At 52.8% G+C, this 22,678-nt stretch overlaps 7 protein-coding genes across 7 annotated transcripts; 4 read left to right on the top strand and 3 right to left on the bottom strand.

Annotated features, from left to right (window-relative positions):
- Positions 1–865: 865 nt before the first annotated feature.
- LY79DRAFT_693683 (uncharacterized protein) lies at positions 866–3,883 on the top strand (the record flags this gene model as incomplete). The annotated part of the gene is given in 11 exon segments (XM_060564783.1): positions 866–895; positions 1,148–1,219; positions 1,243–1,409; positions 1,468–1,526; positions 1,590–1,802; positions 1,904–2,056; positions 2,311–2,488; positions 2,509–2,677; positions 2,737–2,956; positions 3,025–3,502; positions 3,518–3,883. The coding sequence occupies 11 exon segments, from the start codon at positions 866–868 to the stop codon at positions 3,681–3,683; spliced, it is 1,905 nt and encodes a 634-aa protein (XP_060410788.1). The 3' UTR covers positions 3,684–3,883.
- Positions 3,884–4,527: 644 nt separating this feature from the next.
- LY79DRAFT_582360 (MoaB/Mog domain-containing protein) lies at positions 4,528–5,550 on the top strand (the record flags this gene model as incomplete). The annotated part of the gene is made up of 1 exon (XM_060560251.1): positions 4,528–5,550. The coding sequence occupies one exon, from the start codon at positions 4,528–4,530 to the stop codon at positions 5,548–5,550; it is 1,023 nt and encodes a 340-aa protein (XP_060410787.1).
- Positions 5,551–5,782: 232 nt separating this feature from the next.
- Positions 5,783–6,517, bottom strand: LY79DRAFT_522263 (molybdenum cofactor biosynthesis protein C; the record flags this gene model as incomplete). Its single annotated transcript, XM_060555430.1, has 1 exon — positions 5,783–6,517. The coding sequence occupies one exon, from the start codon at positions 6,515–6,517 to the stop codon at positions 5,783–5,785; it is 735 nt and encodes a 244-aa protein (XP_060410786.1).
- A 1,111-nt stretch (positions 6,518–7,628) lies between these two features.
- On the top strand, positions 7,629–8,282 carry LY79DRAFT_563583 (uncharacterized protein). The gene is made up of 2 exons (XM_060558572.1): positions 7,629–7,807; positions 7,860–8,282. The coding sequence occupies exons 1-2, from the start codon at positions 7,671–7,673 to the stop codon at positions 8,239–8,241; spliced, it is 519 nt and encodes a 172-aa protein (XP_060410785.1). The 5' UTR covers positions 7,629–7,670; the 3' UTR covers positions 8,242–8,282.
- A 1,808-nt stretch (positions 8,283–10,090) lies between these two features.
- On the bottom strand, positions 10,091–11,982 carry LY79DRAFT_672326 (uncharacterized protein; the record flags this gene model as incomplete). Its single annotated transcript, XM_060564035.1, has 2 exons — positions 10,091–10,353; positions 10,410–11,982. 2 exons carry the CDS (start codon positions 11,980–11,982, stop codon positions 10,091–10,093), a joined length of 1,836 nt encoding a protein of 611 aa, XP_060410784.1.
- A 208-nt stretch (positions 11,983–12,190) lies between these two features.
- Positions 12,191–12,744, bottom strand: LY79DRAFT_336358 (uncharacterized protein). The gene has a single exon (XM_060552540.1). It carries the CDS (start codon positions 12,625–12,627, stop codon positions 12,400–12,402), a length of 228 nt encoding a protein of 75 aa, XP_060410783.1. The 5' UTR covers positions 12,628–12,744; the 3' UTR covers positions 12,191–12,399.
- A 1,839-nt stretch (positions 12,745–14,583) lies between these two features.
- On the top strand, positions 14,584–15,365 carry LY79DRAFT_336322 (uncharacterized protein). The gene is made up of 2 exons (XM_060552539.1): positions 14,584–14,731; positions 14,785–15,365. Exons 1-2 carry the CDS (start codon positions 14,704–14,706, stop codon positions 15,129–15,131), a joined length of 375 nt encoding a protein of 124 aa, XP_060410782.1. The 5' UTR covers positions 14,584–14,703; the 3' UTR covers positions 15,132–15,365.
- The last annotated feature ends 7,313 nt before the right edge of the window (positions 15,366–22,678 follow it).

The following is a 22,678-nucleotide window of genomic DNA, read 5'->3' as shown; positions in this document are numbered from 1 at the left end:
GGTGCCATGCCCGAGAGGATGCTCCGTCACGGACACGGCCTTAGCGGCCGCATGACAGCGGAAGATCCGCGCCCGCGTGCGGAGCAGAATCCACCCTTCATGAATCGCGTGGGACTAAACTCCCAGGCGCTTTCTCCCTCTCTACAGCGCGACTACATGTCACTTTTGCGAACTATGTTTCTGGACAGTGAACCCGGCATGCAGTCGCTGAGGCCAGCGCGGAGATGCTGGATCCGCCCCGTCTCGGAGGATCCAGCTCCAAGGAAGCACAAGGGCTGCCACTTGTTAGCAACAGCACTTGTTCCATTGGATTTACTGCCAACAGTGCTAGTTGGAGAAAAGGCGAGCACGACTTGCCGCTCCCTTCTTGACGTCAGTGTTGCATAACGACTCTTTTATCCGGACATAGTGATCACCCAAGTACATGGTAAACACATTGCCCTCTGGGGCCTGAGAGGTGATTTGGCATGGGGGGAAACCGCTAGCTCAGGTGGTATCCGACATGTGCTGCAAGTCATCCATTCCATCACCCACAACCTCTGCCGTCCCCCCAAATGTTTGTCCCAGCACGCATTCATTACGAGGAATGTTATTGCTATCTCCTCCAGGACTGAGCCATGTCCAAATCCATATCTGGTACCACAAGGAGCGTTCGCCGATACTCTTGTTCATCTCCAACTGTTATAACCCTGTCGTTTGCACAAGAGTCTCTGTTTACGATCGAGGAATCATTCAAGATATGATCAAACGCGCCCATCCATCATCATTCCCGCGACTCAATCGAGAATGTGTGGGGCACAAGAACGCCCTGCAAGCACCAGTGGCCTATCCGAGTCGACATTGCATATGACGATGAGCCAGAAAAATGGGTTCAGAGAGCATGCGTGCTGTGCAGGTGAGTTCCTTGCCACCCTGCGAGAACCTCCCTTTAGCCTACGGCTGGGAGCACATGGAGGCTGACCTTTGACGTATGAATTGAAGCAACGGCTACGGTCTGGACATCGGCGTGAAAGATGGCAATGTGGTGGGAGTTCGTGGGCGCGCAACAGACCGCGTGAACAAAGGGAGGCTTGGCCCTAAGGGTTTACATGGGTGAGCCAACTTGATGCAGCGACGACGGTACTTGTTGTTGTTTTTCTTGGTCTAGCTACTGATCAGTATTGTCATTGCATCTAGCTGGAAGTCCATACACCATGCAGATCGCCTCACATACCCTCTCGTTCGTCGCAATGGCAAATTGAGCGGACTTTCTGGGACGAGGCAATGGATTTCATCGTGCAACGCTCAAAATACCTCATCAAGCGCCTCACGAGCCATGGTATAGCCTTCTATACTTCAGGCCAGCTATTTCTAGAGGAGTACTACGCTCTAGCTGTGGTCGGGAAAGCGGGCTTGTCGACGCTGCACATGTAACTCGAGAACATGTCACCAGTGCAGAGCTGATGGATATGTTACTGATGAATGCAGGGATGGGAACACGCGTCTATGTACCGCAACAGCAGCCGCATCTATGAGAGAGTCCTTTGGTTCAGACGGCCAACCAGGATCATACACTGATATTGATTAAACCAATTGTCTTTTTTTGGTAGGCCATAACGTCGCAGCCACACAGACGGTCCTGTGGTCAAGAATGCTTGACCGGTTCGATGATCCGAACCCGCCGAAGCTCGTCGTTATCGACCCACGCGTGTCCGATACCGCGAGGAGAGCAACAGTTCATCTTGCTCCGGGGATTGGCACCAATTTGGCGGTTCTCAACGGGATCCAACATCTCATGTTGAAAAGGGCTGGATCAACAAAGAGTTCGTCTCAAAGCACGTAGTCGGGCTCGAGCGGCTCGAGAAGACCGTCGTGAACTGCACTGCCGAGAAGGTTGAACAGGTATCCGGCGTGCCTACGGAAGACCTCGAAGGAGCCGCCAAAATCATTAGAAACTCCCAGAGTCTTCTGTCAACGGCGCTACAGGGCGTCTACCAGTCCAACCAAGCCACCGCAAGCGCATGCCAGATCAACAATATCAGCCTTCTCAGGGGCTTGATCGGCAAGCCGAGCAGTGGTGTCTTGCAGATGAACGGCCAGCCAACGGCGCAGAACAACCGCGAGGCAGGGTGCGACGGCGATTTCCCGACTTCAGGAATCATATGAACCCCGCCCACAAGCAAGAGCTCGCCGATCTTTGAAACATTGATCCCATCAAGGTTCCGCACTGAAACGAGCCGACTCGTGTCCAGAACCTGCTCAGTTATATTGGGGATGGTTCCATGGGATGCTTCACCAACGTTGATCGTACTGTCCATCTTTCTCACAAAGCCGTGGAGCCCCCGGGAGAAGCGAGATCGGACCTCGACATCTTTCTCGACTACGGGCGTCGCATGGACTTCAGGGACAAGAACGGCAATCTCCTCCTTCCGTACAAGGACTCTGAGGAAGTGTTCTGCGCGTGGAAAAGGCTTTTATATGGCCGGCCTTGCGACTACAGCGGCTTGTCGTACGAAAAGCTTATCGGAGGCTTTTCGACATCTGCGAGAGTTTTGGGCATGACCTTGAGACCGGGGCGCCCTACACCAAGGCCGAGTACGCGGCTTTCAACCCCGCGGGCCGCGCGATTCTGAAGTCATGCCGCTACACTCCTTCTATGGAAAACCCAATGAAGAGTACCCATTCCGCCTATCTACGGGTCGCAACAGGTATCAGTTTCATACAAGGACCAAGACTGGCAGATCGAAGAAGCTCTAGGATGCATGCCCGGAGCCTCAAGTCCATATATCTAGAGAGGACGCAGCTAATATGGATGTCCGAGACGGAGATAACGTTATTGTCGAGTCAAGGCGTGGCGCAATCGAGCTAAAGGCAAAAGTAGGGGGCATCTCGATTGGTCGGGCATTTATACCCTTCCATTTTGGCTATTGGGATGCCAAAAATGGAAATTCTAGAGCGGCAAACGAGCTGACGGCTGGTAAGTCTGGGAATCCCTCCGGCTCTCTAACGCCCCACGGTGCTAAGCTAATTAATATACTGCGATAGAACGATGGGATCCCATTTCCAATCAGCCCATGTTCAAGTCTGGAGCTGTCCGCATAGAGAAGATCAAGCTCAGAGAGAAGCCATATCTTCCTGAGCCACAATCTGCCGCAGAACAGTCTTGTTCAACCAATGGAGTCGACTTTATGGCTATGAATGATTCCTTGAAGCGGAAACGGCAGCTCGAAACGTGGCTCGGCGAGACATACGAAAGCATCAAGCAACTATTCGATATCTACACTAATCTGCTGCCCAATCTTATCAGCGATCTCGAAATCGAAGGTGGTTTCCGAGTGATGCGCCGGATCACCGAGGAAGTCAATGATAGGCTCAGCGTGGAAGTTGACAAGTTCGGCGAAGACGTCCGGCAGGGCAGTCGTGAGGCCATGGTTCTGAGAGAGGCCATCTTCCCTCCCATCAACACGCAGAAAAGCCCGTACGAGATCATGGAAACCCTCCAGGGTCTGCACATCTATCTCTCGTATATCTAGGGCAGCTTTAACGCTTTGATTCCCGTCAGCCAGGCGTGTTGGGATAAGGAGCTTCTCGAAGCGGTCCAATTTGGCCAGACCAGTACGATTCGTATGCAAGCTTGGGTCAATCAGCAGGTTAAGGTCAGGGCACCGCAGTCCCTCTTAGTGCCGGCGCTGCAAAGGGATTAAATCATCAAACTGTTCGAACTGCGCATCAAATCCAGCGGTCTAGAGAAAATTGTTGACAGGTATAAGTCAATAAGGCGTATTCACTGCCGAGTCATCTACATTTGAATTGCAGAAACGTTCAAGCAGTTTTCGACCTGGAGACCAGCATATAGTATAATGGCGACAAATAAATAGCTGTGATGACAAAAGCGGATCCGTAATTGCCACTGCGCAATTACGGCCTATATCACGACAATAGCAATATGTCATCGGTCTGAATGATCTTCAATAAAACTGTGTGGCAGCTAATTCGCGCAAGTGAGACAGGATCACTGAGCACCACGTAGAAAACAATGAACCGCTAGGGAGCCTCCTAGGGATGCCAAACTCAAGTTCCAGACTAACACTTGACGTCACAATTACGAGATATAAACCGCAGTAATGTGATTATCCAGGGCTGAGCCTCTGTCTCGGCCCACTGTGTCAACTCATCACACTTGGCAAGCCTCCCACCCACGGAAACCCTTCACAATACAAGTGTCCGAACATTTATCTATCTCTTCTCATCCCATCACAACTTCACGGACAGCTTTCTTGTCCATTTTGCCACTCACCAATCAGAACAACTCTCGGCGAAAGATACATGTGATCTTGAGTGACGTGGATATCTTGCATGTCTACTTATGATGACATCCTATTATGCTGCCGTGGACATCTTGCATAAGACGGCCGCAAATTTACAATCGTCAAATGAACGGGATGGAAATCAGATTTGGGAAGAGGTGTATCTCATGGGCACTGCAGGCCGCATGGCTGCCACCGAGGTCGTCAGCCCAATAGCGACGCCGAAACCGACACATCCGCCATGAACGGGTACGCAGTCTGCTCCGATGCCACCGCTCTCGCATCCCCGGGAAGACCTCTGCTCCTGAGAGTGTGCGGGACGGTGGCCGCCAGCGATGAGCTCACGGAGCTGGACGAAAGGATTTTTCGAAACGAGGTCGAGCCGTGCCTGGAAATCATGACCGGCGGCATCTTCCCCAAGGTGGTGGGCACGACGAGGCGGCTCGACGCTTGTGTTCGCGTCGAAGACACAGCCACGGTATCCGTCGCTGGCACGACAGGACGGGTGATCATGATCACGAAGCCGGTGGCGCCGGACGCGAACCGTAGGCCCGCAGGGCGCGACATCCGGCTCGGGGAGCGAGTCTTCAAAAGGGGGGACGTCCTCGGCTCTTCGCACATCATGCCGTTGGCGTCGGTCGGGGTATCAAAGATCCGGGTCTTCAAAAGGCCGCGTGTCACAGTGTGGTCGACAGGGAAAGAATTGGTGGTGGGAAAGGCCAGCGGTATTCAGGATGTCAACGGACCCGTCCTGATGGCTGCGCTCCGCGAGGCCGGCGCGAACCCCACGTTCCTCGGGACGCTGCACGACAGTGAAGAAGCCGTCAGGGAGGCGCTACGGGACACAATCGACGGGAGTGGGTTTGAAAAGGTCCTCACGACAGGTGGCGTCTCCGTCGGGAGGTTTGACTTTGTGGCTTCCTCGCTCGGCCATCTTGGGGCGAAGACTCACTTCCACGGCGTAGCCATGAGACCAGGACATCCAGTTCTCCTTGCCCAGGTCCCCAGCCGGTCCCGCGACCTTCCGGTCTTTGGGCTGCCTGGTAACCCAGGTGCCACGGCAGCCTGCTTCCGGTTTCTCGTAGTTCCGTTCCTCAGGTCTTGGCAGCATCAGACCGCCGAGACACCCATCATGGCGAAGTGCGTGGAAGACACATCAGCGAACAGCAGTTGGGGGGGAAGCAGCATCGCCGGGAATTCCCCGCATGACTTTGTTCCGACACGGAATCTTGCGGCAATACCAAGACGGAGACTTCGCGGTTGAATTCAGCAAACAGCAGAGTCCCGCGAAACTCGGGCCAGTCATTAATGCCAACTGTTGGGTTCAACTTGGGGGCACGTTGCAAGGCTCACGGCGCGAGGGCCTCGTCACCTGCTATCTCATACCGGGACAGGCAGCATTCTGAGAAAGTCATATTGTGAGAGGATCTTTCTTTATTCTACAACTCCAAAAACGCTTCATGAGTGATGGTGGATAGAGGTATCAACATTGTATGTCACCCCGTCCCCTTCAACACCTCGACGGAGTCCGGCTCCTGCGGCCCCATTTTAATCTCCATCACAGCCTTTACCCACTCCTCCATCGTGTTGACGTTCGTCAGCCACCACTCGCACCCGAGCGGCGGCTTCAGCATCACCGCGTCCAGTTCTTTGGCCGCCGCCGCCGGACTCGGGTGCCCGCGTGCCACTCGCTCCGATAACCGTGAAAGCGCAGCCGGTGCCCAGATGGCCAGCAGCGGCTCGCAGGACCCCTCGCTTGAGAGGTAGCACGTCACTGGCACCGCGTCGCGCTTGAGGAACATCAGGTACAGCGCGTCCGGCGGTAACAGCGGGTAGTCGCACGCCACGACGACCCAGTTCGCCCACGGGTCGTACCGGTACGCCGCGAGAAGTCCCGCGGCCGGGCCGGTCGAGTGCTTGGAATAGTTGGGGTGCTCGTCGCGAAGAATCTGCACCTTGGGTCCCCGCTTAAGGTCCTCGTTCTCAGAGGCAGCCGAGGAAGGATTTTCGGGCTGTGCGGCCAGTAACTCGTCCAGGTAGTCATCCGTCTCCGACTCTTGAGCTAGAGAGATGTAGATTGTTTGGGGTTCCGGGAAGATTGTGCGCAGAAGCTGCAGTTGCCGTTGGTACAAGGGTGTGCCGTCGGGCATGCTAAGGAGGTGCTTAGACGTGCCCATTCGAGTGGACTTGCCCCCTGCCAGGAGGAGTGGCCTCATGGCCGGTGCTACCATGGTTTAAAAAGCTGTTTTCTCTCCGGCCCTGCTTCCAGATATGGGGATTGACAACCGGTCTCGTTCTGTTCTTGTCGGAAAGTGATTGAATGGCAGCAAGGACTGTGATGGGACGAAGCCACGACAGATGATTTAGGGACATGAATCCACACACCCTATTACGGTAACTTCATATCCATTACCCCATGGTCGCCAGCGAGCTGGGTTTCCTAGACGTCATGATTACGCCATGATAGCAAGCATCTAGCGCTGGCCTGTTCGCTGGGCTAATCGACTGAAGATGCCATCTGATCGAGGGGCGTTTCTTGTCCAAGCTTTATGCAGCTTTCTTTTTTTTATATTGGCTGACACTTGTCTCACTCTAGCTTTATAAGCTAGGTTTTCTAGCTAGCCTAGCTCTTTAGCACTATATTGTTATTATTATTAATTATCATTATCATATCTAGAAGAATTATCTCTAATAGTAATAATTAGTAATTTATAAATCAGAATATTTGTTATTAATGTAATTAGTCTAGAAACTATGTATATATTAATACATGCTCTGTTGTATTCCTTTCTATAGGTCTACTACATAAACTGGCATTGACCCCTATTGCTATACACGTGACATAAATTTCTGTTCATTTGGGTGGAAATGACTAGCGTATTTCGCCACAAAGCCCACTTCAACAACTTCGTCGCTCACTCCGAAAAAGCATAGACTGTTGTTGATCTGGCTTGTCGCTCGCGCCGTCTGCTCCGAAGTCACCTCCACACCCCAGTCGCTCACACCGGATAATCCTTGTTTAAGTGTGGTGTTTTATGTGTTACATCTATAACTTGGTAATTAGCAACATGTTGTCCTAAGTGCAAAATATTTCTGTTATTAGATTTCACTTAATTAGGTGGAGAAAAGCATCTAGAATATAATGCATTATCTGTTTTAGCGTATTCGTCTATTCAGACCCACGCCTCCGCAGCCACTCACACTTGAACAACAAGAGAGGGAGAAATGTAAAAATCACTCCGCCTCTTGCGTCCTCAGACCTGCACAGTCAGCCTAGGTATATAAAACCATACCTTACTCTCTTTATCCTGAGTTATCCTACTTTATTATTAAACTCTTTAAAACTTTAAAACTCTTTAGATAATATCTTACAACTAAGTCAACATGAAAGTCTTCCTCGTCTTTTGCTTCATGGCTGCTATCTCTGCTATGCCCTTTGATTCTATTTCCATGGGTCAAGATGTTGATCTCCACGGGAGCTCAGCTGAGTCGCTTGATAACGAAATCCTGAGTTCTACACTGTAAGTAATCTCTAACTTGAAGTTTTATCTATGTAATGCTTACATTTAATAGTGCAGCAAGATTTGATGACCCGGAGGCTATAAAAAGTCTTGGAAAACGCTGGTTAGCGACTGTTAAAGTTCCACAGGACAAGAGTGATCAAGATGTGGTAAAGGTCAAAGGAATTTTGGTGGCTTTCAGGATGGCCAAAGTTTTGAGGCGGGATAGTGCTGGTAGACCTAAATTTGTTTGGGTCTGTACAGGATTACAGTTGACAAACATAGCTGAAAAACCGCGAGCTGTTGAGGTTCTAGAAAATGGCGTAAAGCTTCTTAGTAGGAGAACGCTATCTAAGCTAGATAAAGTAGACATTGATGCACCAGCACACGGCTTTGGGACAGCGCTGGATGTATCAGTACAACAACCATCAGACGAACCCAGCTCCTCTTCATAGCGTAAGGCGTAGGCAACATAGCATTAATACTATACAAAGACATTAGACTGAACAGATAAATCCTCAGCCTAGAGAGAACCAACAGTTAGGTTATACAGAGATGAGATGGGGATCTTACTGTCAAATGTGGCGGAATGACATGTATTGATCTAGCGAATGTACGGTTGAGCCCTGGCGAATTGTCAGGGATTCGGCAGTGAATTTGCTCTATTTTTCAGGGTTCATTAGCTAATCAAATAGCTAGTAATCAGCTAAATTTCCTACCTAAGAAAATAGAGGACATCTAGAAATTTATCTAGGTTTCTAGATTGTATTATTAAATATAGCAAAATAATATATAATTATCTAGTAAATAGTTAGGAAATAGAAGATAAATTTACCTTACGTTATAGGTTAGATCTACTAATTATATAGCAAGAATCTACCTAGATTTTAAATATAAAGTAATAAAGAAAGTCTATAGATTTCTCTAGAATTCTAAGATATATATATATATTGTTGGAAGGACTATAGATGAGGTTGATGCATTAACAAGACTGTTCTTTGAAGGCATGTAAAGGCATGAAGTCTCTAAGTCTAGCTAGCTAAAAGTGGCCAGTTATATAGACCTTCTGGCTACTAACTTATGCGTGCATATCCAGCTGAATTAATGTTCTAACACTTACCCTTTTTTACTTTTGTACAACTTAAGTCAGTTAGAGCCTAAATACATAACTTATTTCCCTTATACTCTATGATTCCCCCCTTTTGCCAGTTGCTAGAAGAGCTTAACCGTTAGTGTATAGTCTTTCTAGATGATCCTATAGCAATAAAGGTATTACTATAATTGCTAGAGGACTTTGGCATCTATGTACATACAAATGGCATGGCACGGTGAGTGGTGTTACGGGCGGACCACAGAAGTCTCCAACTGATACCCTCGAACCCGATCGCCTTCCGTCCCGGACCTTTAAAGCCAAGGCTGGTGTGCCTGGTGCGAGGAAAACGGGAATGTGTGACAGCCCGTTTGTTCTTCTCTCTCTCCCCATCTGTTTAAACATTCCCGCGCGAGTGATCCCTTTTTTTTTTCTCCTCCCCTTTGGCGTAATAGAACATCGCGTCCCGCCTGCCGAGTGGCATAATGGGGAGGCGGCCTCTCAAGAAGAAAGATGAAGTCGGGCATATCTAACGGAAGACCAAATCGGAAGCGCGGCCGGAGAGACGGCACCCAGGTGGTCAGGATTCGAGCGCGAGTGGCAGATGAGATCAGATCGTATTGCATAGAGCATGTCAATCAGCGTGGCTTGCGCGTCCTGCTGGGGACACACAACTGTTAAACAAAAGTTATTGCCTGACATTGCGTCATCTCATGACTGATAACCAATGTAAACATGCACGAAATCGGCCGCAGTAGTCTCAGTGAATCAATATTGGAGCAAGTTTCTTTTGTTAGCCATGTATGTGACTGAAAGCAAGATAAAAACGCAGCCCTTGAAATGCAAAGAGCCAGGGGAACAACAATATGCCTCAAAAAAAAAAAAAAAAAAAGCACCAAAATCTTTCCTTCCCCCCAGACTCCGGATTACCCATCGTGCAAAGTACCAAGCCCGAACTCCGTCGTTGAGATAACAAGAGAATTGCAGACCAAAAACTGTCCCAAACGAGATTAGGGGTATGATGCTCTCCGTCTATGGCGCAGAAACCTCGAATTAACGCCCCTAATGTGACCCTTTGTTGCTGTGCTCGCATGCTCGTTGTCGTCAACACTGGAAAAAGAAAACGACTATCGCGGAGGGAAAAAAAAAAAGCAAATATTGCCGATTGACTTGGCGTCTCGAGTCGGTCATTGTGGCGAGTCCCAGGCAAGGACTCAAGGGAGGGCGGCGACACTTCCTGCCAAAAGTGCGTAGTTGGCCAGCTTCAGAGATAGTACCCGAGAGCGAGGATAATCAGGACTAATTATCATGCGCCCGTCCTTGTTGTATCCGACTTCCCCAAATGACTCGCTCAACTGCTCAAACTTTGCGTTAGGCCGGACCCGATTTAGCTCTGCTAGAATGTTATCGCTCCAAACACCAGAGCACCAGCCGTCTCTCAAGACAAAGTACGGATTCAGAGGAGGGACAGGAGAGTCTGAAGCAAGTTAGCAAAAGGATCAAATAACGAAGCTGGGGGGGGGCAAGACTCACCCAAGTCCACAAAGCGAATCCGCAAGTAGTCCAAAGCCTTGAGGGTCGACATGGAATGGATACCAGCCAGGACAAGCATTTCGAACGAGTGGATAAAGTTCATGTCCTGAATACCACTTCCCGAGTCGTGAAATTGTGGCACTGGGCGGCAACAGTTTTTGACCGTGAGGTCGATCGTCTTGAGACGGGTCGTTCTCGGATCGGATCGGATGGCGGCCATGTTGAAGAAGTTTTTGCAGACGCGGCCAGTGTAGGCCAAGTGTTCGAGGGCGGGGGTCGCCTCGGCCAGCCTCGTGCAGAAGTGGACTTGGTTGGAAACCTTAATGTAGAACGGCGGGCAGTTGAGTTCGCGCCGGTAATCGCTCTCGAGGCAGAGGTTAAGATAGGTGAGGTTCGTGGGCAGTTTGGGGAGAATGCTAGCCATGCTCAAGTAGCTCTTAGACTTGGGCTTGCTGTAGGAACCGTGCCACTCGTTGAGGTTTGGCAGGGCTCCTAGGACGGCTGCAAAGTCTGAGTCGTCGCGCATCAAATTCCACTGTCCCTTGGTGACCAGGGTGCGTACCGACTCCAGAGTGGGCAGATGCCAGCATGCGGGGCGCTTGTTCCAGCTATGCTGCACCTTGGGCGCCTTCTTCCTCTCGCCGCCTTCAACGGTGAGCACGCAGACGTCGGGCAGAGCAAGAGAGACAAAGGTGAAGGCCTCTTCGAGACTGCAGTTGTTGGCGGGTAGGGTGTAGGTCGCGTTGGTCAGGCCGTCCATGGTCACGGTGGGAAGAGCTAGGGTGGTGCTTAGGGCCAAAGGACCGTATTTGGGCTGAAAGACGGGGAACCATATCTCGATATGCTTGACGTAGCGGCGGAGGTGATTGTGCTCGCTAAAGTATGCCATGGCCAGCTCGAGCGATTCGATCGTCGCCTTGATCTTGATGTGACGATAGAGACGCTCCTGGATCAGGATCCGCCATACGGGACTCACGAGGGCAAGCTCGGACAACTCCCTCCGACGAGAATGGCGCAGGGCGGTCCCCCAACTCTTGGTCACGCTCTGCATGCCAACAGAACTCTTGGATGAGGTGGAGACTCGGTAGCCGAACAGATGATCGAGGATGCATTCGTGGATCTCAGCAGGAAGGTCGTTGAGGTTCAGGGTGGGTGAGGCGTCGGGGGCGTCGAGGGAGTAGGGAGGAGTGGTGATGCCCGGGCCTCCGTACGCATCGGCGTCTTCGGCCATGGGAGTGCAGCAATCCGAGTTCCGTTGATCGGGATGTAAAAAGGGAGTGCTACTCGGGCGCGTCGGGGGCACGAAATCATTGCTCTTGGCCTGTTCAAGAGGAGGACTGGAGGGGCCGGGAGAGACTGGATTGGATGCGGTGTTGAGGATGGTGGTCAGGATAGAGGCGGAGGCGGTCATAATCGAGGTCAACTCTTGGGTAGCGTTGGCGCTGGCATTGTAGTCGTCTCGCGACTGTCTTGTTTCGATAGCGGAAGGGTGACCACGGTCTCGGGGGACTTTACTCGTGACGTTGGCGTCGTCGTCGGCTGGAGGGTAGGACTGTTCGACGCAAACGGACATGGTCGTCGGAGATGTTAAGAAAGCCTGTGTTTCGAACAACTAGGGTTTAGGAGAAAACGAGGTGGTTCCTTGACCATGGACGGTCGGAGAGAGGGGGGATGTCGTCGTCGTCGTCTTCGTCGTCGTTGTTGTCGGCGGCGGCGGCGGCGGCGGCGGAGGCGGAAGGGCAGGCAGACAAGGGCGGGTTTGATAATCAGGCGGGAGTGGGAAAGTGTGTGTGTGAGAGAGTAGGAAGGGAAAAAAGTTGAAGGGAGATTGGTTCCGGCTGCGTTGACGATGGTGGGGAAATGAAGTCCCAATAATTGAGAGACCCTGGATACCCAGACCAGGGGGGGGCACAACAATGCCGAGGAGGAGGAGGATGTGGTGGTGGTGGTAGTGCTTTGGTTATTGGGTGCTGGCTGTACTCTGTATTCGTCAGGTTGATCCCAGTGGACAGTAGCGTTGCGCTGGGGTCGCTTTACTCCGCCCAGGCCACTTTACGCGGTCGGTCGCGTGCGCAGGCGGGAGAGAATGGTCCAATGAGGGGGAGTGGGTGGTTGGGTTCGTTTGATAAGAGCGAGAGGGAGAGAGCGAGAGAGAGAGAGTGGAGAGGAGAGGAGAGGAGAGGAGAAAGACAGATAGAGAGAGCCCAATATTGGGCATACGCAGGGAGGGAGAGTGGTGTGAGAGGATGAGAGAAACGGGATAATTGGGAAGGAAAAGCGTTAGGGGCGGCCAGAAAGATGGGAAGAGGTGTTTAGCCCAATAGTCAATTCGTCGCAGGTCCCTTGGGCCAAACCAGGCCAAACCAAACCAGGCCAGGCCAGTCGCAAAAGGCAAAAGAAGGAGGAGGCCGTGGAAAAAATATGGAGAAAAAAAAAAAGGGAAATGGTGCTCAATGTTGCGTGTGTCTGGGAATGAAACGGGCACCGGACACTTGCAAAATGGTCGAGCGGGAGGGGATTTGCAAGAATTAAAAAAAAAAAGGAAAAAAAGAAGAAGAAAAAAACGAAAAAGGCTGCGTTTAGCGCGCGGTGCGTGTGGTGGTGTGGTACCTTATACAGCAGATACGGGACGGTCAGGTAATAATATTGTGAGAGCCGTCACGGCTGTGCAATGCGCGTTGGGCGATGGTGAGGCAAATGCGGGCGGCGCAGGTGCCCTCAGCTCAGCTCAATCAATCAATCTTGCTTCACCTGAACGGGGGTGGCGTGCTTTCGTGCTGACCGACCAACTAATTGCCCGTACCAACCAATCTACCTATCTAGGTAGGGTATTACAACCACATACCTGAGGATGGAATTCATCCAAATGTCGCTAACGAGTCGACGACCCGAAAGGGGGAAACCTGACAGGATGTTGCTCGAGTCACTGTGGCTTGTTGGTTTGTTCTGTGATACAAGTACGTCGTAATATTTGTTTGTTTGGCAAAGGAAATGGCAGATTATTACTCAGTGGGCAGGGAAGAAGGGGGAATAGAACGGTACCGAAATCAAGAGGTGGGAAGAAGAAGAACCAGAGCCGGATCAAGAACCACGGTGAGAGCTATTGCTACCGGATGCACTGCAAATCTGGAAGACGGTAGAACGGCAATCGAATCGATATGTCCAATCCAATCCAAAGTCCCCCGAGATACTCCGTACAGATAGATATACCAGAAAGGCGCCTTTCAATGGCGGCAGAACACGCCATAGGACGGCATGTGCGCCTCTAGTTGCACTCTTTCTCCGGATCCGACCATCAATCGCCTGCCAGTACAGGACTCCAGGTAGGCAGTAGTAAGGTAGGGAGATGAAGATGCAATTCATCCGGTCGGCACTAGCTGGCTAGTACGTTGTCGTGCATGACACCGTCGGCCGGCGCAGAGTTAAGTCAAGTCTGGTCTATAATCCTTCCACCTGCCTTGTCTCCGTGCATGAGACGCGCACAGCCGGCTTCCGTAACGAACCTCCGGAGTCAGTTCCATGCCTACTGACTGCTACAGCCACATAGCAAGCTCATATGGCTGCTTCTGAGTTCCATTCCGAAAGCAAAGAGTTGCCGGCATTGAACCAACCACATTCGGTCTTGCCATGCAACGGAGCGGTCCGACATTTGATCGATTCCTCCGGCTGTTTTCTCCAAGTATACTCCGTGTTATCTATTATTGCCTTCCCTTATCAAGGGCTCATCGGCGGCAAGCGCGTCATTCTCGCCTTATCTGTTCCGTGTCTTAGTCAGTCCCTTCACGGACCTATCCTATCCAGGTAGGTACTCTCTCTTCTCTGTATCCTTCCTGCCTGCCTTGAAGATACATACCTGCGTGCTTACCTCATCCGTTGATTTGAACTTGCACGATGTGGAAAGTCCAAAGAAGCAATAACCTCACACTCCGCAATGCACCACCTGCTCTTGCTTTTGCTCCGCACTGCGTAGCATTGCACGAGATGGAAAGCCTGAGCCATTGCCCCGCGCCTGCTGCATGAACTCAATCCATCTTTTGCTTCATCGCGACACATTCTCTCTCCCTCCCTCTCTTGTCCTGCAACACACCAGTTCGGTCTTGCCCGTGTGTGTGGCAGGCAGCAGGCGCAGTGACTGGAATGCGGCTATCAAATCCACGGTCACGTCCATGTCGGTTCCATCAACCATCGGAACGCGCTCATATCCCGCCACAGCCGTCTATAGTAGCTAGTCGACGACCACTTCGCTCACGGCCTAGTTTCTGATCAGAGTTCAGTCTGGCGAAATGACAAAGATATGATGATGCCAACACGCCTTACCCGTGGTACGTTCGTAACGAAACAAGTCTCACCGAGTTTCGCTGATAACTCTGGCCAGCCTTTCATTCACCGTTTCAACTTGTTCTACGACAAGCATGCTGGCTGTTACAGTCAACCTTGGCCGGCGGCACAGGAAGTCGCGCGGCACGTCTACTTAGCTCAAAGGGCCCGCAGACTTTAACCTTGATTCAATGTCATGACAACGCTGTCAGGTCTCCGCCGAAGCATCTGCAAGTCAGTGGTTTGTTTGGACAAGCAGTTCCGTTTCCGGGTAAACGCATTCCATCGCGCGCGCCTCCCATCGGCCGAGATCGCTACACGGCGGCCTTTCCCAAGATGACCAGCCCAAACGATGCTGCATTGGAATGCATCGATGCCGCAGAAACCAAACACATGGGAATTTAGGAGACAGAGGAGATGCCTCCTTATCACTACCGTTGAGGTGCCACTTGACTCGCCTTGCATCGGCTTCAATATCCATGTCACTGGAACCTGACAGAACCCTGGCTTGGCGCCAAGACCAACAACCAAGGTTACCGGAGTTGCCAACTCTCTGGCTGGGTACCTGTTTCCTACTTTATTTGCTTGATTGATCGCCAGCTTGTTGGAAACGCCCGACAAAACCGACTGCTACTATTGAAACGAGGTTGGCAGTGGTGTCGCAGGATTTGCTCAGTCAGGATCGAGGTAGCAGGTGAAGAATGGCCGTTGGAGCGCCACCGGCCATAAGACGATGGATTGGTCCGGAAGCCAACGAGGAAAAGCATCTGTCGCGACGCCGAAGGGATCTTGAGCGGCGAACTTGCCGGCAGCTGCCCTCGATGGACGGCCGCGAATCTTTACCGAAAACAGAGCATGAATACGACCGACAGACTATGTGATCACGGCTTGTGTCGTTGCAATTGCGGCGATTCCACAGCATCGAATGCAAATGCACCATGGCTGCGGCGGTAATCGTCGGACATGCAACGCGAGCTCTTGTATTACCAGGTTTGAGGGACAGATTGTGTGTCGAAGACACACGTACGCTGTGGGGTGGCTTGCCAGCACTTGAGATGCAATACGCGCTTGGTGCATATCAAAGGCAACATGCCGAAGTCTTGGCAGTGTTCGAGCAGGGAGGAGCATGGTGTTATTCAATCCGAAGAGGCGGAGAGGGACGCGCCAGCATCGCACAAAGATGACGACGAATGTGGTTTTGGGTATGACCATGTTGAAACCGTCCGACGGGGACTGCTCCCGGCTCCCATCCCGTCCTGTCGGAAAATGCAGGCCCCGCGGGTTGGTCCCGACAAGTACGCCGTGGAGGGGTTCTCAAATGTATTTGCAAGAGTCTGGTGACATTTCAATACCCAAGTCGATCTGAGCAGTTTTTCATGTCTTGCGCGGTTGGTTGTATATTGTTGGCAGCTCCAGAGGTGGCAAGTCCGTCATCGGCAGCCCTGACTCCGACTGAGTACCAGCCAAATACTTGGCCCTCTGTGGAGATGATCGACAGAATGCTGGACGCAGGCGATGGGGCCGACCAAGTGAAATGGAGATGGCGACGGCAGAGGTTGCAACATGCTTGAGGAGCCGATCAATGCAGACTGCGTAGCTGCTTTGCCAGGCAAGAATACCGGTAATATCTTGTTCTGGAGAGGCCGCCGCTGCGGGATCCAGCAACAACAAATCCCGGATTTCGACTCCCCTTTCCTTTACAGGGTCGGGGATGTCGTGGCGGGTACGATGACCAAGTCGTGATGGAAGGCTGGATGGAGTCTACGGCGTAGACGCAGCGAGCGACGCCTTTCGGCAGAGTTGCATCGTGACGGGGATGCGCCCCTCCTCAAATCTCCAACCCCACTACAGTGGCGGATGGCCGAAATGGATGGACGATGGCCATTTTGAACAGGCGAGGGCTTCATCAAATGTCGGTTACGCGATTGTGCCCTTCGCCTCAGCAGGTTGGCTGGCATGAGTGGGTGGTGGTCCCCCCCCCCACCACTTGGGTATCGGATCCTCAAGCTAGTCTCCAGCCCTTCACCCCTTTCAAGACCGCCGCCCTGCGCAGACAATAACGGTTCATGGGACAAGTACGGATACGCGTTGGCGACTAGATTAACCAGCAGATGCATGCCTGCCTACGTCTGCCATCCAGTTCGATACAGGACAGAGCTACTATGGGATGGGATGGGATAGGAACGGATGGCATGGGCCCACGGGCGGCTGTTGGAGTAGCATTCGTCACCTCGTCTTCCGCGGCGTCTCCTCCAGGACCCATGTGCTCCCCTGCGTACAGGCCATGACCTCCGATTACACTACGCAGTATTACCGCAATCTATTGGAGAGAGTAGGCCGGAGCAAATCCCAGACAAGCGCTGTCCGCCCCCTGCTCCTCTCGTGACGCACGACTTGTCAAAGGCCATGGATGTTTCATCCATTGTTGACGTCGGACCTCTGATCCAATCGCACACGGCGGGACCCGCCGCGCCACGCCGTTTCAAAGTTCCCGATTGGATACCGCTCACTTTCTCTACCGCCTCCTTGCTGCTTGCACGGAGACTGTCAACTGGGTCGAACCCCTTTCAGCGGCGCAAAGCCAGCTGCTGGCCGTCCACCTCCACTGCTGCCGCCTTGTTTACTGTGCCTGTAATGGCCCATGGCATAAACCGTGGTCTCTATTAATCTATTTCGTTCACGTCAAGCTCACCGCTGTAAACCCTCGGTCGTCTTCCAGACCTCAGCCTCTGCATGGTATTTATTATATTATGCCCGTGCGACAGATAGGGTCGGACTGGTAACATTACAGGGCCGGCGTCATGTGCTGCTGATGAGGATGGCCCATATCGGCCGCGGCTCGCAACAATGACCTCCCGATGCATCATGGACACTCTGCACACAGTTCCGGGAGCGCGCAAGCAAGCCTAACGAGTGTCGATGCGTGCACGGCTACACATCGCGCGCGAAGTGTACACTAGTCCAGGGATCCTAGACTACAGTTGGATGGCCTCTCTCTGCGGCTGCTGTCGCTAGCCACGCCCGCGGGCGGCGCTGTTGTTTGTCCATCCCACATGCCGTTGTGAAGCAAACATTCCACAGGGACCCAGACGGACGGAAACCATCATGAAGCGCGCCGTCGTCAGCCCGCGAGAGCAGAATGGCACAAATAGGCAGCAATACTACGCTGTAGCATCCGTCCGGCTTCCCGAAGAGGCCGCATAGCGGTTTCTCGAGTGAACGGATTGGTGGACCGTATCGTTTGCCTCCTTAAAGGGGCTGATTGTTTGAGGCTGTGACTGGTTTCCAACCGACGCTGAAGGGTCTTGGCAGTCGCACAATCAGACAGCCATTGGCGGGCGGCACACGTGGGTGGCACATCGCCGTTGTGTGCGACTGCGTTCCGTAACAACGCACCATCTAATTACAGCAACCGTACCAAGGCGGGACGCCTACCATTCAGGTACACTGTCGCCCGCCGTGCACCACTGCGCCCACGCCCACGCACCTGTGAGACACGGCCACGCACCTGGGTCTCACGGTTCAAGAGACATGGGAGATCGCTCCATTCCGAGATGGGGGAGGATCCCGAGATTGAACCCTGGCTCGGTAGCACATACCAGATTGCAACAACTTGCAGAATGAGTCCACGAGAGGGGTGAACGTGCTTCTGCGCTAGGCCTCTAGACGGTCGATTACCTTTTCTCAGCCTGGCCCAACCGTCTTGGGGTTCGAAGCCAGGCTTCCCGAGTAACGAGTATAGCCGTGGTGTCAGAGTTCACCATGCGTTCCGGATTGAACAAATCTCGCAGGAAGACAGCTTGATTAGAGTTAAAGCCGTCATGCGGATCGTATCCCCCTGTTCCGAGGGTTGACCTTAATCCGTCCAGTCAACGGCTCTGCACGGGCCGGCCGTCTGTCTGTCTGTATGTTTGTCTGCCGAGGGTCTGAATTGAAGGTAACGTCGGCGGTTTACAGTGTCATCGGGAGGATGGGGCGCCGGGGGCTAGGAAACGGTCAAGGAGCAGCTGGCCAGACTGCTTTTCGGTTCGGCGCATAAATGTCGAAATATAGAGTGAAGGTCGGAGTATGTCGATCACGTTCTGGGCAGGCCCCAGGGAACAACCGTGCAGAGCTGGAAGCTCTGCCAACCAGCGTCCAATTGACGAAGGGCGCAGTGAATGCGTGGGATACAATACTATTGTGGCACCTTGCTTGATCAGACTAAAGCAGCCGCCGCCGCCGCGTAGGTCCTCAAAAGCTTGGCTTCTGGAGAAAGGGTATGGCGACGCTTTACAACGGGAGACGGGCTTGGCGTGTCCCCGATGGCTTCTTTTTTGGGGTTTGCGACAACCGATCACCGATATTTCCACCAAAAGCTGCGCTGCACGTCCCAGGGTCTAGCGGTTTGGAACGAGGGATGATGGAGGAAAAGGATGCCTGACAGGAGAACGGGGACAGGGGAGGAGCGGGAGACGACGCCCTTTGATGGTGTCTGCGGTCGGTCTATGAAGACGATTCTGGGCTGTTCTCCGCATCGCATTCGATCCCATCGAATCCTAAAGGCGCGCGCGCACACACACACACACACACACACACACACACACACACACGCACACAAACCCGTCGAACGAGGCCACGGACGCCTGACAATCTCCCGCGAAAATCCAAAATCTTACCCCGGACTAGAGCTCAAAGGAGGCACGGGTTTCAACGGTTTCGGAGCACGCTCCTCAAATGTCGTATTCTACCGTGATTGCTGAAGGCGCGGGTCGATGCGATGGTGGTACAGCAGACGGTCAGTCACCGCCGGCATGTTGCTGTTTATGTTGTTTTCTGCAAAATGCCGCCGTTGAGAGTGGCACGTAACCCTGGCGCCTTGCTTCGGGCTCTCTACTCAGTCTGTATTGTATGTATGTCTAGGCTGGCTTAGCTACCGTTAACACAAGCGTTTAAATGTTGCCATTCAACTCGCACCAAGGCGGCGGATGCCTGCGCCGCACAGCGCTGACCAAGCCACAACCCACGAACCGATGATGGCCTCGAGAGCGGCCTCGTGCCTCGTGCCTCGGGGCTCGTGAACTTGAGGTATACGGTTTTGACGGTTGCTGATACTTCAGTCAGGCTTTCCAGCGGGGAGTGGCATGGAAGTCGTGCGTGCGCGCGCGCGTGCGTCCCAGGAGGGGACCTTGTGGGAAGACACACACGGCGGTCCGGGATAGTGGGACAGAGGAAGACGGCAGCGGAGGCGGCGGCGGTACAGTCAGTTATGGTGTTGGTGGAATAAAAAGCTTCATCCCGGGGGTGGAGAGTCGGCAGGCTGAAAGGATGGGCCCGAGACAGCTGTAAGTGCAAAGCCTATCTGACCACTTCAGTACACTTTGGCTGCAGTTTGCGTCTAGGCGTATCCCAGGGTTGCCCCGAGGGTTTGCACAATTCCATGCCGCCATGGGGAGGCTTTGCATAGCTGAAGAGACTACGCAGAGGGAGGGCTAGGCAAGCGTGGCGCCGGGATCATGATGTTGATGGCGTCGGCAGCCCTCCCTAGCAGAATGGGGATTTCATACAGGACCGGCTGGGGCGGAGCCAAGGCGATCCAACAGCCGAAGCGTGACAGAGCAGAGTGAAGATGACAATGAGCAATAACCAAAGGCACGAATAGTGTCCGTATACATGGTAGGTGTGCTATACTATACTATACTATACTATACTATACGTACACATGCCGAGGTATAGAAGTACGGTAAACGTCCGAGGAGGTTTATGGTCTGACGACGCGGATTTGCAGTGGTCCAGTCCACCCATGCCCGTGGTGGGGTGATTTTTTAAAAAAAAAATTTTGGGTTGTGGGACCCGGTGAACAACCGAAAGTGAGAGGCTCAGAACAAGAGACGAGGCTCGATTTGACTGAATGAATTTGATGGAGATCCATTCCTCCATGAGGCGCTGGACTTTTGGACGTTACAGATTTAGTCGAAATGACAGGGTCGAAGCCCGCGCCTGTGGTGGGGAAGGAAGAAATGATGGAGAAAAGGAGGCGCCAAGATCTACGACGTAGCGTCGCCAGATGTTGTGCACGTTTGACTTGGCACGGCCAGTCAGCGGTGCGCTTGGCTGCCGCATCGCCCAAACGGGGAACCGCGACGGCTTGGCGCTTGACCATCGTGGGCTCGACTGTCGTTGGCAGTGGGCTCCAAGTGGGGGGGGAAGGAGGGCATTGGGGCTAGGTCATCGAGGTACGTACAGAGATACGTACTCTGATCTTCGTGCCCAAGACCAGGACGTCCTGGGAGAAACAGTACGTACCTGTCCAGGCGGGGCAGGATCGTGGAAATGGGCACGAGGTGGGTGGAGGAAAGGTTTACCCCACTACGTCCCTTCCTGTTTTACATAGTAATCAAGTCGTGCGATGAGCCAATGAAGCAAACAGCAGGTCCAGCCGGAACTGGTGGAGTAGGAGCAGGAGCAGGAATAGGAGAAATGGAAGGAGGCGAAGAGCGAGGAATAAGAAAAAGAAGGGAAAACAATTAAACCATTGGGGGTGAAGATGCAGAACGGCTTAATCGGGGAGGGGGTGAAGGAGCGATCTGGAAAGACATGCGCACCGGCATCGAGCGTGTTTGTAGTTTATTACAGACCGAGACCTTTTTCTTCGTTCCAATCCGAGGTAAGAGGGGGGGAAGAGGAGTGAGAGAGACCAACCAGATTGATTCCCCCCTCCATCCGATGTTTAGCCCTTCTGTGTTTTTTGTGTAGGTGGGCGTGTCTCGAATGCAATCACGCACAAACGCATCTGAGGTATCTGACGCATCGGAGACACAGAACGGAGGGACCGGGGGGAAAGAGAAAGGGAGGGCCAGATGGGCAGATGTTACCTGCAGGATGGCAGATGGTCTACTATATGTCTTCTAAGCGAGTTCGCATGGCTTCAGTAAATGATTTTGCTCGAGGTGGAGAGCGACTGACAATCATACAACGACGGCGACGGCGGCGGCGGTAACGGAAGGCAGACAGGTGCCTCTGCCGCTCTTGGGACATTTCACAAAAAAAAAAAAATTTGTTTAATTTGAGAGACATCGTCAGGGTCGGGCGACGATTGCTGGACGACGTCTACTGGTATCTTGCCTTAGCTCGCATCGTATCCCACCTCCCGGGCCCGGACTACGCTGGATTGACATGCGTCTTTCCTGCTGCCCACGCCTGACCATCCCGTCCCATTTAGCGCACGAAATTCACGCCTCCCCGACCCCTTGTGATGGAGCAAAAGCAGCTCCGTGTTTCCGCAGACTATTACAACCAGGGCATATATGCATATATGAGAGAGAAGAGACGGAAAGTGGGCAATGGACAGAGGAGGACCGAAGTCTCGCCCTTTTTCCTCCTCCCGAGTCCCTCTCCCATCACACCCTCCCCCCCTACACGTCATGTCACCAGCAGCTCATCTGGGCTACCACCCCCTTACCATGCCGTGAACAGACGACGGAGTGGGCAAAGGCGAAGCAAGCTCGATATGGTCTAGTGGCAGCCCAGCCTGGGAACACGGCCCTAGGAGGGACTTCTGCTACTTAAATTGCGTGTGGGTAAGAGGAGACCTCACCCTTTCCTCTCCTGGCACATATCTGTGTATCTGAATTTGCCCTTCACCAGGGGGGAAGTGAATGCTGCTGCACTTTTGCGGTGGTGATAATACGGCAAAGGAGTCACTCTTCCGGAATACCCCCCTCCTCCAAGTACGGGAAAGAGACGACAACACTCGGCAGCAGAGGAAGAAGAATAAGGAGAAGTACACACAAGGCCAAGCTGGCTCTCTCTCTCTCTCTCTCTCTCTCTCTCTCTCTCTCTCTCTTTTGCCTGCTATCCTGTGGTGGCCTTGAGGAATTGATGCGCAACGCGCCAAGCCAAAGGAATAAGTAAGCAAGCCATGGCGGCACGGGGACGGCGGGTACGTTCCCCTTGGCGGAGGGTAGAATTAA

This window comes from Colletotrichum navitas (assembly GCF_030913465.1).
Source record: "Colletotrichum navitas strain CBS 125086 chromosome Unknown LY79scaffold_63, whole genome shotgun sequence".
NCBI lineage: Eukaryota > Fungi > Ascomycota > Sordariomycetes > Glomerellales > Glomerellaceae > Colletotrichum > Colletotrichum navitas.
The sequence above is the reverse complement of the archived record's forward strand: the minus strand, read 5'-3'. Positions and strand labels throughout refer to the sequence as shown.

Coding starts and splice junctions, on each gene's coding strand:
- LY79DRAFT_336358 (XM_060552540.1), bottom strand. CDS start 12,627: ATGCCCAATATTGGGCTCTCTCTATCTGTCTTTCTCCTCTCCTCTCCT.
- LY79DRAFT_563583 (XM_060558572.1), top strand. CDS start 7,671: ATGAAAGTCTTCCTCGTCTTTTGCTTCATGGCTGCTATCTCTGCTATG. Junction 7,808..7,859: donor GAAATCCTGAGTTCTACACT/GTAAGTAATCTC, acceptor TACATTTAATAG/TGCAGCAAGATTTGATGACC.
- LY79DRAFT_336322 (XM_060552539.1), top strand. CDS start 14,704: ATGATGATGCCAACACGCCTTACCCGTG. Junction 14,732..14,784: donor GCCAACACGCCTTACCCGTG/GTACGTTCGTAA, acceptor AACTCTGGCCAG/CCTTTCATTCACCGTTTCAA.